The sequence below is a fragment of the Lissotriton vulgaris genome, chromosome 3_1 (assembly GCF_964263255.1).
Source record: "Lissotriton vulgaris chromosome 3_1, aLisVul1.2, whole genome shotgun sequence".
NCBI lineage: Eukaryota > Metazoa > Chordata > Amphibia > Caudata > Salamandridae > Lissotriton > Lissotriton vulgaris.
Genome location: NC_141689.1, coordinates 185,425,663 through 185,443,319, shown reverse-complemented (window position 1 = coordinate 185,443,319; position 17,657 = coordinate 185,425,663). Strand labels below are relative to the sequence as shown.

Below are 17,657 nucleotides of genomic sequence, written 5' to 3'. Positions count from 1 at the left end.
CAATCCAGACAAAAACCTGTTCTAGAATTTTTTTTGCCCAAGGCAAGGAGATATTTTACCACTGAGCTCCTATGGACATGATGCTTCTATGGTCAGTCTGACTGCTGAACTTCCTACCATTGATTCCGCATCAGGAAACCCCATAACCCAGAACACTTCTTCAGTGCGGAAACAACTATGTGCTTACCTTCCTGGTCAATTTATACATGAACCTCGCCAGGCTCTCCGCTAGTATCTCAGCATTTCTCTTTAGCCGCTGTATGTCAACCTGGGACCTGAAGGATATATACATATTACAAATGAGCTTTTTATGCAAAGGTGGATCATTAACAACACACAGTTCTCAGAGATACACTAAATTCACAGGTCTCAGGGCAGAGGGTAAGGTGTCACTAACTAGGATGCCATGGAATTTGTACAGGAAAACATTTCTTTACCTATAGTTTTTGCTAAAGGACAGAGTAGGCAGATCAGGCATTGAACATGGTACAGAAAATTTGAGCACAGGTAAGATCTTGTTTTCATCCACTCCTGCTAAACCCTTCATGATCTCTGCTGCTGCCCTGCCTGGATGGTAGTTCTCTTTAGAATGTTGGGGATGTCATCTGTACACATGTGGATGTGGATGTGGAGATGAGTTGGTAGAGGAGCTGAAAAGCAAGTGTCTCAGCTCTGTGCGGGGCATCTTGACATACACAAATAATCTGTACGTTACTACTCAATAGAGGAACTAACTGCATCAACACTGGAGCCCAGCATCTTTCTACATCTTTGTAGTTCTTTTTGATTGGACACTATTGTGTATTACACTGAGTCTTGCAAGCCTTCCAAAGTGGTGAGGATATGGTTGGCTCATGGGCATAAGTGCAGAGGTATATGTTTGCTATATATACGTGCAGCCACATTTTGCCTGGAAGTGAGAGTCTGCTGCCTCGTGCCACAATGTCTTATTTGGTGCTTGTCTCCATCCAGGAGGTAGAGGCCTGAGCATCTCACAAATAAACTACCTGTAAAGGGCTTGGACATTTTCTCGGGAGGATCATGAAGTAATCTGCAACAAATATAATATCAACATTGTTTCAAAGGTGTCTCCACTGCTGTTAAGTAAATCTAAATTGGGCCATAGCAGGAAGCCTCGTTCTTCTTCTGCACGTACCCTGTGCCCATCTCTGTCGTCCTTTGTAACAAGTTGAAGCCAACCCACTAGGTCCTTGTCCGTCTGCTTTAAAACAATTCCAGAGCTCCACTCAAGGTCAACTAAGGTTAGCACTTGAGTCTTCAATTGAACAAAGCATTGTAAGTCATCTTCAAAGTTGGAATTAGTCTTTTTAATCCTGATGAAACCTGGACCTGACCTAAATATTATGATGAATGTGCCCCCTTTATCTCTATTACCGGCTGCAGCAAACATGCGGTAAAATCAAACAGCCAACAGTTATGAGCTCATATGCAAGGGTCTAAGTACTCAAGCTAGTTTCCCCCTCAGCTTGGTGGCAGCTGGAAGTGCATTGATATTATTAGATCTTCCAGAAGGGTTCAACCCCACCGGCCATGCTGTCTGGCATTGAGAGCTGAGAGCAGTCGGGATTGCTGATACACGTCTGGCTTATTACATCTGTTTATTGGGCATGTACATAGGCGTTCTCCTTTTAGCATTCTGGAAGTCCACTTAACATAGGGCCTATTTCAAGGCTCAGCGCATTCACATTACACGTATTATGAAAAACTCCTGAAATGACACCACTTTGCATAATTTTGCTCAGTTGGCGCAAATTGTGAACGACAGAACATGAGCAGCTGTTGTTTGTAAATTGTAAATTGATACTTGTATAGCGCACTACTCACCCGCAAGGGTCTCAAGGCGCTTGTACGAATACCACTGTGGAACCCATCCTGGCTTTCCCTGTGAGGCGTCCACTCCTGGGCACCCCCAAGGTGGAGGCCAGGAATCCTTAGCGTTGTGGGGGCCGTTGTGGAGATTAAGCAAGCTATTGCCCAGAGTTGCAGAGTGGGACTTCATGATTGGAATAGGCACCGAGGAGAGAATTATCAGGCCCGTGGAATTTTGAGCCCAAGACCTGCCGAGGCGGGGAATTGAACCCTGGTCCGGGCTAGACCTCTGCATGAGGGTCTGCCGCTCTAATTATTGAGCCACACTTCTCCACTTCTCCACTTGTTGTGCTAGTAAATAAATGAATCCTCAAGCCAAAAACTGACAAGAGGATGTATTCTACCCTAAAATATAGGGCAAATGATGGATTTGCATTTCGCATTATTTTGACGTAATTTCAAGTACTTAAGCGAAAGCATATTTTGCGCAAACACCTAAACAATGCTTACTCTTCAAAAGTGTGTTCAGCAGCTTACTGCTACTTTCCTGCTTTCTTCCTAATCCTTTTCCCCATTTAAGACAATCTCTTCAGCTACTGTGATTACAAACAGTGAATGCACCCAAGAATACAAAGTTTCCTTGAAAAACCATGGCAATTCACACACGCATATATTAGCAGCAAAAAAATAAAATGTCAAGTTGGCCTAGTCTCTGCTTGAAGGCCTTTCACCTGCACCCCGTAGGCACATCATTGTAACGCAAAAGGCAATATTAAGTTGATGTATTGTCTTTTCTTGTCTTCCTCCTTTCCACCCTGTCTTCCCTCCTTGTTCATTCTGAGGGTATTTAGAATGCTGTATGATGTCACAGAATGTGGTGTGACTCATGTTAGTCAGTTGACTCCAGGCTGAGCAGAAGGAAGCTGCTCCTGGTGGGGCCTTCTTACCAACTTGCTTCCAGGCCTATCCACTACCTTGACTACCAACTTCTTTACCTCTGTAACTTAACCATCTAGTAAACTACAACTTGGAACTACTACCTGGACTCCTGTGCGGTTCTTACTTCAACATAAGTCAGCATTCTTTAGATGCAACTTGGCCTGTATTGAATGCAATACTGAGGATACATAAAAGCCCATGTGCACACATCATTGGCACTTAGTCTTAATAGCATCCTTAACTCTGGGTGTTCTCATCCGTTAGAAGAATGTGGAACAATCTCATGGGCAAGCTGCTGCATGCTTGTGGTCCTAGATGTTGGAATGTTCTTCTATGTCACCTTTCATGGTGGCGGATATGGGAGGTGCCTGCCTTTTAGATTTATAGTCTGGTACCCAGTGGTGACTGCCAGCAGGGAAAAGTGATGGGGCAGCATGGGGGACAGTAATAAAAAAAAGAAAAGAAAACTTACCTGCCGCCACCTCGGTGCTCTTCTGCTCCTGATGCACAGGCACCAGACTCACCTTTGCCAATCCAGACACTGCTCTCATGTTAGTAATACTGTAACTCAGCATGAGCGAAGCATCAGGATTGGGCGTTGACAGCTAGTTTAATGCCTCCACAGGGACTGGGAGACCTGGCCTGCTGATCTCCCTGTAACAGCCTGGAAATATCTAAGTGCGCATGGCCGCGCTTAGACAGCCGGCCAAACCGACATGCGCACTTGCAGTGCCCACCACTCTTCCTCCATGCTTGCTGCTGTCGGAGGATGGCCTTGCCCACAAGACTCGGCTCCGGCATGAAAAATAAATGATAATAAAACTGCTTTATTTTAATTTTATTTTGCATGATGTTTTCACCTGCTGGCTCCAACAGTGGGGTGAAGCTCCACCACTGTAAAGGAGGAGCCGCCGCTGCTGGTACCTGGTCTCATACCAGGAGATAAGGTGGTCCAACCCCCAGACAGGAGGCTCGCCTATTTATCGACTCACCCACAGGGGCAGGGCCATAATGGTGACTTGACTTGCATGTTTTATTCAGTAAGGATTCTCCTGTGGCCCTTGACACCATGTCGGCAGCAGGAGTGGGGCTGTCACAAACTCTGGAATGATGAGAAATGCTGCCCAGAAAGAAGGAACCATCCATCAGCGCCTCGGAGAGGGTCTAGATCCCACCTGTCTGGCTCTAAGGATCATTGCCATGTTGTGTGTGAGCATGCCTTTATTTATGTTTGATAAAGATACATGTTACAGTCCTTGAAACATATTAGCAAAGTCACTGGTTGAGCAAATAATGGATTTCAGTGGTTGCTTTAATAGGAGTGTGTTAGGCATAAGCCTTTTGGGTCTAACTTAACAAGGGGTTCAAGCATCATTTGTCAGCTAGCAGGGTGTTTGTATGTGCTAAATTGTCACATCTTTCATGCTCATATTGCTTTAGCTGAAAGGGAACTTTTCTATTCTCTGCGTTTTCTGTGGGTGGTGGCAGTACTCTGCTGGCAAACTGAGCTCGTGGGAGGTTCATCCTGGCAGAATTGAAAGAACTGTGTCTTTCACAGACTTCCGATGAACTAATAAGAGATTTTTTCTAGTCCAGTGTTGGAGAATGCAGAACCCAAGAGTATTAGGCCCCGTTTGCTCCACAGTCTCCTTAAGGTATAGAAGGTGGACTATATTCTGGCACCTGCGGATGAAGCAAACAGATCCACCAGATGCTGCTGAGATGTTGTTTAACAGTGACCCCATTCGAGGCTGTTGGACGGCTCGTCGGATATGATAAACAAAACATTTTTTGATTTGTAGATAAATAAGCTAAGTGTGTGTGTGATGAACAATGTTTAGGAATTTTTAGTTTTCGTTCTCACCTTTTTCTATCATCTCATATCCTCAATTTCTTTTTGACCCTGAGGTCTTCATTAATATGAGGATATTTATTATCCATATGATTTGCAGAAGAAAAACATATAAAACATTCTAATTCATTATAAAATGCCAGCTTGCATATGAACTGACTTTGGAGGTTAGGGTGTATCTTAACTTCATGTACAAGAGATTCCCTGAGATCTTTATCTTCTTTATCTAATCCCAAGCACTTCAAGTCCACAAAGGTATACCTCAGTGGAAGGTTTCCTGTTCTCTGCAAAGGTCATAGTTTCATTATGGCTTGGACACTTTATGCAGGGGGGTTTTCACGACAAACCTATCTATCCATGAGAGACCTTTCTGAGGCAATGTCTTCTCAAGAGGTGCTTCCTGCAGAGGGCAGACCACTTATCCTTACTGGAGACAACCATTCCCTCCAGGCTCCATGCAATGGACTGATTCCCTCCCTCTGGCTCAAGCACACTTCTGACTCTCCCACCCCCCTGCCTGGCCAACCACTCCCCCACCAGTGTCAGGCAGGTCTTGCCCAGGGAACTCATCACACCACCCTCCTGTTACTTGTGGATACCTGTTAACTCTCTTCTTAAATAAAAGGCCATGTGCCTCACTGCAACCCAGGAAGGCCAGTGTGAGCAGGCACAAAGTCTACATTCACCATACTCATAATGACCAGGGAACCTACTGCAGCACCACCAGCTCACACATTCTTTAGATAGAGATAGCCACACCTGTAGACTCGAAGGCTCACCTGGTGTCCAGGATGGTGTTCTTTAGGCCGTGCCTGTGGCTGTCAAGGTGTGACAGAGTGAAGGCCGGGATCCTGCGAAGGCTAAACTGCTCGTGCTCCCAGCCGAGCAGCTCCTCTCCCAGATGGATCTTTTTGTGCACCATTGAAAAGTTCATGCTCTGGAAGGGAGGAGAGTTCATGACCTGAAAGGATACAGGAAACATCAATGAACACGGTGCATCACTAGTCCATATCATGTCCATGTGGGGAGACTGGCATAGGGAGACATCATCACCTGGTATTCCCTAACTTCAGAGGTGGCATGATGGTTAGAAGACGTGCATTTTCATAAGTTGGAAGATGCCCTTGGTACCCAGCATATAATGATCATATTAAGTATTTGATGGCAATACCAGCCATACAGTGGCTTCACTACCCAGGACAGCAGTGTCACACATACGCATAGGCATTCGGCTGACTCCAAGTCACACGCTTAGACAAATCTGTTAAGGGAAATTGCTCCTGTATTTTCAAAAGGATAACTTTCACCCTTAATGATGTTTCCCTCTCTTTCAGACTATTGTAAAATGGCAGTGCAAAGGGAGCAGGAAATTCATTTGTACGAATGAAAGCAGAATTTATTAAGTCGGATGTTGAAAGACTACATGAATAATCTTCTTCTTGATAACTTTATTTCGGTCAATGACCATAAAAGTGCAATAAAATATGAACAGGCACAGAAATAAAAACATAAATACATTGAGATTAAAGAGTTATTAAACTTTGGTTATCAAAGATAAGAAAAAAGTGGGAAGCAATAGTCCGTTATTTCTTATTAATAAAAACAGTTCTTCTCCGCCACATGCCAAGTAAAAATCAAGAGACAGCAAAAACAATGGGAGGGGAGGTATCATAGGTTAAAACTCTGCAAGCTTGTACACAATGTCTGAAACCCCGGTTTTTAATCAATAATCGAATTTCTGTAGATCTTGAATCAATGAGTCTTGTGTTGTTGTGAGTCGAGAAAAAGAAACTCAGATCTATGATGAGCGACCCGCTTTACTAGTGGTGAACATCATACTTATAGAGTACGAGCCCTGTTACTGCATAATACCCAACCCCTATAGGACTTTATTTGCTGCTTTGTTATAATACACCCTAAGCCCACAGGGTCTATAAAGTGCACCAAGTTGAACACCCCACACCAAATACCCAGGGCCAGGCTTTCTGCAGGAAGGCGCCTGACTCTGAACCACTTGCTGCCAGAGACTAGGAGCATTATGGGTTTCCGCAGCTTCGGCAAGGCTATATCCTTCTGTTTCATTGTCGTCAAAGGTTCTCCCCTCCTTCCAATGGACTCAGCATTATCAAATTCTTCAACACCGAATCACAGTATGGAAACATGTGTCTGGTCATTATGTTCTAGACAAGCATTCAAGAGGAGCACAGGTCAATTTCCAAGAATACCTCTTTGCCTCTCCTAATAACCCATTCAGAACACTTTTACTGCTGTACCTCCTGGGCTCAGTGTCCAAATTACTCGTTGTATCAAGCAAACAATTCTGCTAGTGTCAACTGAATATATGAGAAAGCTGGGGTAATAATTCATCACCTTCACAATTTTGTGTTGGAAGTGTTTACAACTGTTAGCTGGATCCTGATTTGTTGATGTTAAAACTTGCCAGCAGTATTTGAATTTGGTGTGCAAAGTTACTTACTTTAATTGAAATACCACTGTCAAGAGTGAACATGAAATGTATTATGCCATTGCTGACCCATTCAAATGCTACAAACAACAAAGTGATGGGTAATTGGTATGCTTGAAGTCATCCCAGCTACTGACGATCGTTTGAGGCCACATTCCAGTTCATCTTTTTTCACCCACCATACCACTCTAGGCAGAGGCCCACCTTGTGCAAATCAGTATTGCCCCTGCTCCTCAAGGAACCAGGACATGCCAAACTCCCAGCCATGGCCCCTCGAGAAAAGAGCACAATCAACTCCAGAACAGCATTGGCCTTGTTGGTAGAGTGTAGCTTTCAGCACAGCAAACATTTCTGGACACAGCTGACTAAATGTTGAGCACCTCAATCCTAAAGTCCCATATATATCAGATCCTGTGCACAGTGCCTCCGAGACCTGCTGCGGTTGGGTCCCACTGGATATCCAGTGACAAAACTTCAAAAGTGAATTGAGACTGCAATCCTGTCAAACATTTGGAGAGGCTCCTTCCAAATTACGGGTACAGGCACAACTCCGCCAGGCTTATTACACTTGGCTGAATCGATCATGAACGTTGGTGACGCACCATAGCCACTTCGACTTTCTTGCTTACTACAGTTGGAAGTTGGGTTGCTTATACGAGTAATCACTGTGTTTGACAGGATTGCAGTCTCACTTCACTTTGAACTGATACGGACATCCAGACACACATTGTATTTCATGGATACACATCCATGTTACAGCTTTAATCACTGGACAAATTTGGGTCTGGAGTCATGAACTGATTGATTCTGTACATATACTGAGGTGACTTTTCGCTGCCGTCGGAATTTGGTTCTCAGCTGGCTTTTACTATATGGACCTTTCGAAAAATTGATTTTGTGATGTGGGCCACATCCTGTATTCATGTACTGACTTTGACTTGAGTAAACCGCGAACTTCCAACCACAGGCTGTAAAACACATGGTCAGCAACTTTGTTAAAACACCTTTCTGAATTGGACTTGATTAGACGCCATCTGATCCGATTGCATATCGCTTGGAATCCTATGTGGTCCACTTATTATACTATCCGCCCTGATGAAGTTCCTATAACGGGAACAAAACGCGTTGGCTGTTGTCCCATTTCTAAAAATAAGAAGAAGAATAAAGAATATTGACAAAGGTTACATTTGGCTGTTCTGTGACTTCCTCCCTTGTGCTGCCTACACGCTTTTTGAAACAACAAGATGATGAATGGAATTCGTGAATGAATCCCAGCCACTCTGGCCACATTTCAGTCCATCATTTCACACACATCATGACATTCTAGACAGGCCTGTCTTATGCAAATCAATACCAACCCTGCTTCTCGTGGTAAATGTCCATCCTAAAATGCCAGGCAAGGCCCCTTCAAAAGGGATCACAAGCAACTTCAGACCAGGTCTAATGCTACGTCATAAATCGATTTACATAGCGATTACTGCTAACAAATTCAGACGTTTCCCACACAAAACAGTCTATGTGATCATGTTTAATGAGTGATCATCTTACAGCACGAATGAGATTAGGGAATGACAAAAGCTAAAAAAAATCACACAACTGCATATTAGAAGAACCCATATGACCAGTACTTAATTAGAGCCGGTGGTTTTCGGTCCTCGGCACCAGCACCTGATTGACAACACCGGCACTTATGACAGACTGCCACATGGTGGCACTGTCTGTCTAATTTAGAAAGGAGCAATACAGCAGTCATTTAATAATTCAATATACATTAAAAAGGACAAGTACCTGATACCAATCCATTCTTGTAGTGTATGGCGCCTAGAACAGTCGTATTTGTCCTACTTGTAGGACTGTGATGGTTAGTAGTTGTGTTAATACTGTCACTGGGCGGGGCAATGGGTGGTGCAAGCTGCAGTAGCCTTCTGATGAGGGCCCCAGAGCCTCTTCTTTTACAAAGTAAGCCCTGCATATGACGGACTACCTTGTAGAGAAACCCAACCTAGCTTGCATTCCTCTAATCATGATGAACGTTTTTAAATCTATGCAGGTAGCCCTGGTCATATGTGGCTTCTAATATTCTAGGTTTCAGCGGCAGTGTATAGGCACTTTATTCACCCTTCAATTATCTAAGTGAGGGGGGCTGCTGATGGAATCATATAGAGGCAGCCCTGTGTTGAAATGCACCCTGAATGAACAATTTACTTAAAGGCTGTATCTTTTTCCTTTTGTCATGTTATGAATCTAAAGATGGTACAAAGATTTCCAGTTTACCTCTTGAAGTGCGATCATGAACTCCCACTGAGCTGTTCCTTCTTTTGGTGGCTTTGAAGCATGCAGGTAAAGTGAATCACCATTGGCCAAAGTGTCCAAGCATAGGACAAAGGCCACATTGTCGAGGAGTAAGCTGGTTTCTGAAATTGACAGAAAGTAGAAGCTTTAGGTAAAATAACACACTTTGAGGCATGACACAGTATCTTACTGTACAGTACTGTCTAGAGTTTGGAGGACAGGGTACTCCATCACAAATGTACACTGTCCACCAAAGCGTTGGTCTGCACGCTATGGTCTGAGTCGAATGTACCGCCATCTTTCAAATGATCTCATCTTCCCGATGATGGAGCTCCCGCTGGGTCTGGTGACATAAAGCCGACTTCAATGGTCCTTCAGAGTAAGAACATTGGACCGCCTGCCCCTCTTAGAGCAGAAGGTTTGAGGTTTTTTTCCCCACCACAGACAGAAATAAAATAATGACACCCACATTTTGGGAGAAAACTCCCAGGGTGATGGTGTCCTCACTTTTTTTTTTTCAGAAACAAACTCCAGCTTTGGGAGCTTGTGCCTGAAAAACAAAAAAGTCTGGTTAAGTGCCGTCTACCAAACGTAGTGCCATGAGAGGAAGTGCTGTGACGGGCGTACCTATGAAGGCGCAGACATTACCGATTGGCCAGACGTGATCTCTAAATCTGGTGGGCAGTAGTTCTCCGGTTGGAGAACAGAATTTTCTCCACCACTCTTATGGTCAGCAGGCCACCAAAGTTTTGGGGCACCCTTAGAGGGGGAAACATGATTTGATTTGATTTGATTAAGGATTTATAGAGCGCGTAGCTACCCTCGGGCGTCCCAGCGCTATGGAGGTGGAGGCTGGTAACTCTGGAGGTATATGAATTAAGTGACCGTATTGCTGTCACGTAGCAGCGCACGCACAGGAGCGTCATTAGTAACCCTCTGTGCACGGGGCGATGCCACCACTTACCCCGAAGCAAGCGGGTTAGCCCGCTGGAAGCAGGTAAGGCTGGGTAAATATGTATGTATGGTCAGGCATGGAGTCGTGGGAGGCAAGTGCTAAGAGAGAGATCAGATTAAGACAAGGGTAAAGTAGGGAAGGGTAGGGGCAGTGAAGAGGAAGGAAAGTACACAGAAAGGAATAATGGGCAGCTTGGGTCTAGTGCAGGCAGGCTGAAAACGTAGTCAATGGGGAGTTTGCAGCAAGGAATAGGAAGTTAGTGGGTCGACTGGCTAATAGTATTGCTTTTAGGAAATGGGAGGGTGGGTTAGGTATAGGAGTGTGGGGATGGGCTAGAGTTCATTGTCAGGATGTTGTTGGGGGCATTTATTATGTGTGGGTTAAACAAAAGGTTCATGTAACAAGAGCTCTGCTTGCTTCTAAATAAAGTGGGCTTTTGTACAAACAGCCTAAGAGTCAGAAGTCGTTCTTCCTGCTCTGCCCTGTAGCTCTGGTTAACACAAAGTGGGCCCCACCTTTGTTGGTAGTCCTAGTCTTCTGTGCTACATACAGGTCACCTTGGAGAGAGATGTGAATTTTACCCCAAAACATCCCTCTGAATGGGGCCAGTTCTTATAGAAATACTAAAAATCACATTATTATGGGAAGCATATGTCTATAATTTGCCTAGTTTCACTTATTTTTTGTGATTTAGAACAGTGACAGGCAAATGCAAGAGGGATCTATTTGTGGGGTGCAACTCGCAGCCCTAACGCTATTTGTTGCAATATTGGTAAACAACGTTCCCCAACAGGACATAGGTGGCAGACAGAAAAGGCAGTATATAGGACGACTGCTTGGTATGTCTGCTCCGCGTGTTCCAGCGTCTCTGGCTCGTGGTGATAAATAGTCCTAAAAGAGGGTTTGTGACCCTGTTTTTGAGTTTCCCGCTAGAATGGATAAAATCCTTCAGCCAATAAAAAACACAGTCCAAACATGAACAAGGATTCTGCCCAATCCACACACGTGAATTTATTGCGCCTCTGTGTCCAGTTCAACCAGTCTACTGGAAGTCCATTAACTGGTGTCTAGTGGGGGCCCAGTTTCGGTGATGAGCACTTCCGGTCTGGAATGATCTCTGCAGTTTTGCAAGTATTGACAGAGGACAGATGCTTCCTTGGGCCAACGCTCCATGTTGAGTGAACTTTCCTGCTCCCCCAGGCTGGATCTCCTGTAGTCCTCGGACTTCTGTGGATCGTCCTGTAGATCTACAGAACAGAGAGGGATCCACTCACCCCTGGTGGCTAAAATATGATGCATGTCTCTCTATAGAGACTGCACTGTGAGAGTGGCACGGTGCACACCTTTTTCATACTTCTCTTTATATGTATCGTATTTCACATTTTTTATTGATTGCGTGCTCCCCGGAAAGCGTGGACGGCCCAAAACCACGCGGTTAATCAATGTTGCACTGAATCGGAGCGACATTCCGCCCCGTGCCGGGTGCACAGCTATGTTCATAGCATTCCACAAATGCCAACACCATTACTTATTTTTCTTCCAATTTTTCATTTTTTGTCCATTATTTCAGTTTTCCATCATTTGCAATCCAAACTGTAACATAGTTTCATCCCTTTTGCGCAAGTCACAGGAAAGACTTTTTACGTTTTCGCCATATTCTAAACTCTATAGAGACTGCCATCAGGCCTGCAAGCACTCTGGCAGGGACATTCAAAGGCATGGGTTTCACTGCTTAGACACAGAGAAGCAAAGCATTGAAACAACTGTACATTGTACAAAAGAGGATAAATAATTAAACACCGTTAGAATGTAGTAAATGAACACCAGAAATATATACTTTTAAGAAGCCAACTTAGAGCACAAAGAATGCGAATGTGTCAATTATTACTGATAAAAGTGATACTAAGTGACTAGAACACCGACCCTTCTGTAATGGTCTGGGAGAGCTCATGGTCTGCCATGACCTGCGGTTACAGCTGAACACACACATGCCACATGCCCTTTTAGAATGTAGGCAGGCGCGTGCCCTCTCTGCCATGTAAGTCCGCCCTGTGGCCCCCTCTCCACCTCTCCAAGCCACCAGAGTGTGGGTTCGCATCGAGTGACCTCCCACAACAGCTGGACTCCCGCATTTCTATCCACTGCTACATGGAAGAACAGCACAAAACATATGTTCCACTTTCTTGGCAAGTCACTGCCTTAAGACAGTAAACATGGGGTGAAAGTATTCTTTTAATGTAGCAGAATGCATATTATATGGCTGACTTCCTCACCGGATCCTAAATTGTTGATGAGATAAAGTGGAATTAGTGTGTGAGCTTCGCACATTGTCAAAAGGCTGCACGGAGGCAAAAGTAAACAAGCTCTACATTTTAGGTAAACATTTCTCCAACAGCATAAAGACCGAAAATACTTTCACGACATCACACTGTAGTGAGATGTCCTACATTTAGGCAGGCACCTAAAGGTAGGACATCTCACTACAGTGCGGTCAAGAAAACATGGATAAGGGACGTGTGGAGGGAAACCCTTGGTGAGAGTCAACCTATAATCAACAGGTCACACTCCCCAAAGGGGAACCGAAGCTGCCCCCTCACAGAACTCCAGCCAGATGCACCTTGCATCTCTCAAGTGCACGCTGTCACTCCAGCTCCTCTTCTCCTTGTCGATCCCTGCGGCAAAGATTCAAAGATTATTCCACCACTTTAATGGAGACAGGCACCATCAAAGATTGGGTGCCTGACGGGTGACTGGACCAAGGAAACTGCAACTTAGAAGTTCAAAATCATTTTCATACCTGAAGCAGTGCATCTTGGAGTTGTCCTTGCCCTGGATTTTTTTTACCAGGGTGTAAGGGCACATCTAATCAAGGTTCTTTTGCTTATCAGAGCCAGGCTGAGCAATGGACAGTGCTTCCATTGCCAGATTAAAGCCAGAAACAGAGGGAAAAACCGGAGTGTGGGACGAGTTTTACAGTACTCGATGGAAATCCATGCTAACTGTGGCAGATATAACAAGCCCTTCTTATGCCAGTCAGTTAACTTCACTTTTGGGGGTGAGTCCTAACATGGGAACAAGGAGGTCATCACATCAGTTCTTTTGGCTGTCCTGCTTATCTGAGGATGGTCTCTAATGTGGGTACTACAGTGTCGTGGTTGTTTAAGACCCTTTTGTATCACAGCATCATATTGAACCACCTCAGGATCGTATGAGTAGCTGGGTTAACTCTGGAAATGTGTCCCTCCCCTTGGGCCAGTAACAGGTAGTAGCTCTCCTTCCATTGGTTGTTCCTTAAGTGATCCTCCCTTCTCCTCGTAATTGAATTTTGGTAAACCTTTAAAGACAAGATTGTTAAACCACTATTTTTAGAATGTAATTTTTTGGGGGCTTGATTAGCTTAACTGTTTTGTTGCATTCCACAAGGTGCTTTGTGCCAAGAAGCTTTTGCGTATGCACACTTCATAAATACTAGAATACTGCATCCTCCTGAAGAAATTCTTGATAAATTACTCTAAAAGGACACATCTTGCACATTTATTGAGTAGTGAGAGTAAAATTAAGTTACAAGACCCTCACATAAACGAAGGGTGTAGTGGGAGACACTGTTAGAGTAAACTTACACAGGACTATATTAGAAAGTGGTGGTGGTCTGACCTATGGGTATCCCTGTGATTAAAAGCACCCTATAAAATTACCTTGAAGAGATTGAATTTTTGAGAATAGAGGGGATTTGTAGTAAAATGGATACCACATGGGATTATTGCAGGCCATGACAAATAAGAGCCATAAAAGAGTGACGTTGAGATGAACATGTGTCATCTATGTATAGATTCTTGACAGAGGAGGATTAGTTTAAATATGTAAGATTAGATCTCCTATGCTATCTTTCAGAGGGGATCTACATTTCATTTATTCAAATACATTCTTATTAGAAATTGCTGATATCGACTTTCTCTGTGTTTTTACTCTGTTTGTACCTGGTTACCGTCCCTAGGTGGTCACCGTCCCTAGCTATTAATTGTTCTTGTAATGAAAAGCATTTGCAAGCCTGAATCTTGAACGGTACATGTAAACAAATACATAGTATAAATAATGATAAAATAAAGGTATGCACTTACTCTAGTGTACATAAAGCTTTGGTGACTTCTTACTGTTTCAGCCCATATCTTTTTTCGGTCTCACCTAGGTAGCGCACATGCGCTGCCCTAGGAGGCCTTTAACCATTCGTATTCACTTTTCAAGCACTGCACTTGTGCTTATGGCAGCATCCACCTTGCAGGAGTGAGCAGCGGTGCGCCACAAGCATGCATGCAGAGCTTGAAAAGTGAAGACTGCTCTCCCAAGCGCACACGCACCACTCGCGGGCTCACCTCCCTCAACTCCCTCTCTCTCCTCGCCCACACGTCCCTGCCACTCACTCGCTCCACCCTCTCTCTCTAACTTGTTAGTGATTCCTACTGCTCCTCAATTATGTTTTTCCCATTATTTTTTATTTGTTTCATTACTAGTAACAAAAGCAGCATAGGCGCCTTGGCTACCAGGATGGGTTGTTTTGTAGCGGGAGCACAATGTTGTGGAGTCTGTTTTGAAGAATGCTTTGTTGATAATTAGTTTGCCTTTGCAGCAGGGAAAGACAGATTGTATTTCTTTTTACAAACAAAGTCTGCATAGGGTCTTCTGCTAACATACAGACTGTTTTACAGCGCTTCTGTTTTATTTTTGTTTTGTTTTAGGAATGGGTTGTTTTAAATTTCTTTGCTTCCGCTAAAGCATCAGATATCTATACTACTATTATAAAGAGAGAACAGAAACTTTTTGGCAAGGTAAACTCTGGAACCACAGCGCCAATCCACACACCAAATACATTGTTGTAATCCCCAGGGTGTGTAGATGGATATAGGCTGCATAAAACAAAAAAACGCTGTAAATTAAAAAATTAAACGTTAAAAACAAAGTAGTCCCCAAAACTAGCGCCGGCCGCGACGTAGCGCTGACCGCGACCTACATCTGCGTGATGACGACAGGCGGGGAGGAGCAGTGACGAGCGGCGACGAGCGGCGAGGAGTCGCGCGGCGGCTCAGGTAAGGCGAGGCGGTCCGGGCAATGTCGGGGCGGGCGGGGGCCCGGGAGTGGCGGTGAGCGCGGCTGAGGTAAGGCAGAGGCGGGAGGCTAAGGCAGGCGGGCGGGCAGGCGGGCGGTATAGGCAATGTCGGGGCGGGCGGGCGGGGGCCGGTATAGGCAATGTCGGGGCGGGCGGGTGGGGGCCGGTATAGGCAAGGTCGGGGCGGGCGGGCGTGTGGGCCGGGGCGCGGCCGGGACAAAACAAAAGCACAAAATGCTGCCCCCAGCCCCCTTCTGCCTCCGGGCAACGCCGGGGCGGGCTGCTAGTTGTATATATGTCCCTAAATTAGCATTAAAGTAATCTCAAACTTTCAATAAATTGTTATTATAGCTTACACAGTCCGCTCTTGTTTCACTGTGTTAATTAACTGCATAAAAGTAACTCTGACAGCATAACTTAAAATTTACATTGACGGCTGACCTCCCGTGCTGCATTAAATAATTTCTATGTAGTGCGTTATACTGCACTTCTGAATCTACTATACACAGAAAATATTTGAGAAATCCATCACCCAAACTGCCATGTTTACGTATATGTTTCTTTTAAATTCAAATGATGCAGCTTAGACGCCATGGGAAGTCACATCACTTATAGCAGGAACACACCGACAGTGGAGTTTTTCTTGTACAGGGATGACTATCTTCGTAGCTCACTTCCTTTTGAACTATGTTGTCCTTACATTTGCAATCATTTGTTGATAGGGAAAGCCAACCAGGCTGCTTACCAGACACAGCCTTTGATTAGTGCTACCCCTCACAGGAAGTCCGACTCCAGCCTGTAGCGCCCACTACTCATGCATAAAGGGGAGTGAGCGTGTTGCAATTAAGTGTGCTCAGGGTAGCCAGAAGGCTTTGAGTCACTCAAGGCTTCCCTTCTGCCTGCAGCCCCACTCCTCCTCTCCCAATGCATCTACAAAATGACAGTTTTCCAGGAAGTGTAATCATCAGCTGTATGATAACACATGTGTTCATTACATTTGCTAAGGGGGCCGTTTCGCCCTCCCTACAGACATAACAGTGGTTTCATCTACCACCCTCTAGCCATTTAAATACATGCAATTCAGTTTCACTGTCTGCAGATTTGTTCTAGCTTCAGTTTGGTGTTAATTCAAACAAGACGCATTTCATTGGATCCGACACTGCTTTGTAATTGGACTTCCATTCCCTGTGTATGGCTGGTCGATTTGTGGGCGATTTTGAATATGTATGTTAATAAGGGCTCAACTGGTTCAGTTCTGAAAATTTAGAAGCTATTTGCCAGACACTTCATACTAAGCCACCCTGTGTGATCCTGGGAGCATCTCTGTTTGCCCCAGTGTCCAATCCGTTTTGCAACTGTTAAAAAACAGATAACATTTAAGTAGGCTTCTCCGACTAACAACAACATATAATGCAATATGCAGGTCCCATCACTCAGTCACCCGTATTACCTAAAATATCTTTATACTTTCAGTAATCTGCAATTGGCATAGCCAATAGGTCTCACTTTTGGGACCTCATAAGTATTTAGTTATGCAGCACAAGATACTTGGTGCAACAACATCAACTGTTGCATAGTTAAACACTTGTAAGGTCCCAAAGGCAAGACCTATTTGGCTATGCCAATGCTTTGTTATCTAAATGCACTGAAATCAGACCTCACCTGCCTTGAAGAACCTATAGTGGCATCCAAACCAAAGAGAGAGCTCAACATAGAGAGGCTTGTACATAGGCCAGAAGATAATGCCGGTGCTAAGTCTGGGCACCTTTCCAAGGTTACACACCCATAGCATCCATCCAGACCAGGCTTCCAGGTCAAGCCAGAACACATAGACGAAGTCTACCCTCTGGAACGCTCGGCTTTTAGATTTGAGACTCTGCCTTCACACCTGAGACTTTTGAGAGTGTGATCTCTCAAAGGGCATTGGAGACTTATTTGTGCAGCTCTGCTCATGAAATGGTCCAGCCTGTGAATGAAGATTCACCACAGTCATACTCAAAGACTAGGCTTCTCCTTTGTGTTCAATGGGTTTCGAGGGGCTGGCAGCAGATACATTTCCATCACCATCGCCTGAGCACACCAACGTGATTTAGCGATGATAGATTCCTTTCATACTCAATCTTTTGTGTTTGCAATGCACACCCAGTTTGTTGCTCCCATCCCATCCTCTGAAGTACTCTGTGGCAGCGAAGCCTGCTGCATACAGCGCTCAATAATGACTTAC

At 44.6% G+C, this 17,657-nt stretch overlaps 1 protein-coding gene across 1 annotated transcript in view; it reads right to left on the bottom strand.

Moving 5' to 3' along the window:
- The window catches only part of LOC147726184 (BOS complex subunit NCLN-like), a 212,513-nt gene that overhangs the window by 63,250 nt on the left and 131,606 nt on the right, over positions 1-17,657 (bottom strand). Inside the window, exons 9-11 of the mRNA XM_086960282.1 lie at positions 9,360-9,499; positions 5,401-5,582; positions 188-275 (exon numbers count right to left, since the gene is read on the bottom strand). Coding sequence (XP_086816408.1) covers positions 188-275; positions 5,401-5,582; positions 9,360-9,499 — 410 coding nt within the window. The remainder of the gene's footprint in view (positions 1-187; positions 276-5,400; positions 5,583-9,359; positions 9,500-17,657) is intronic.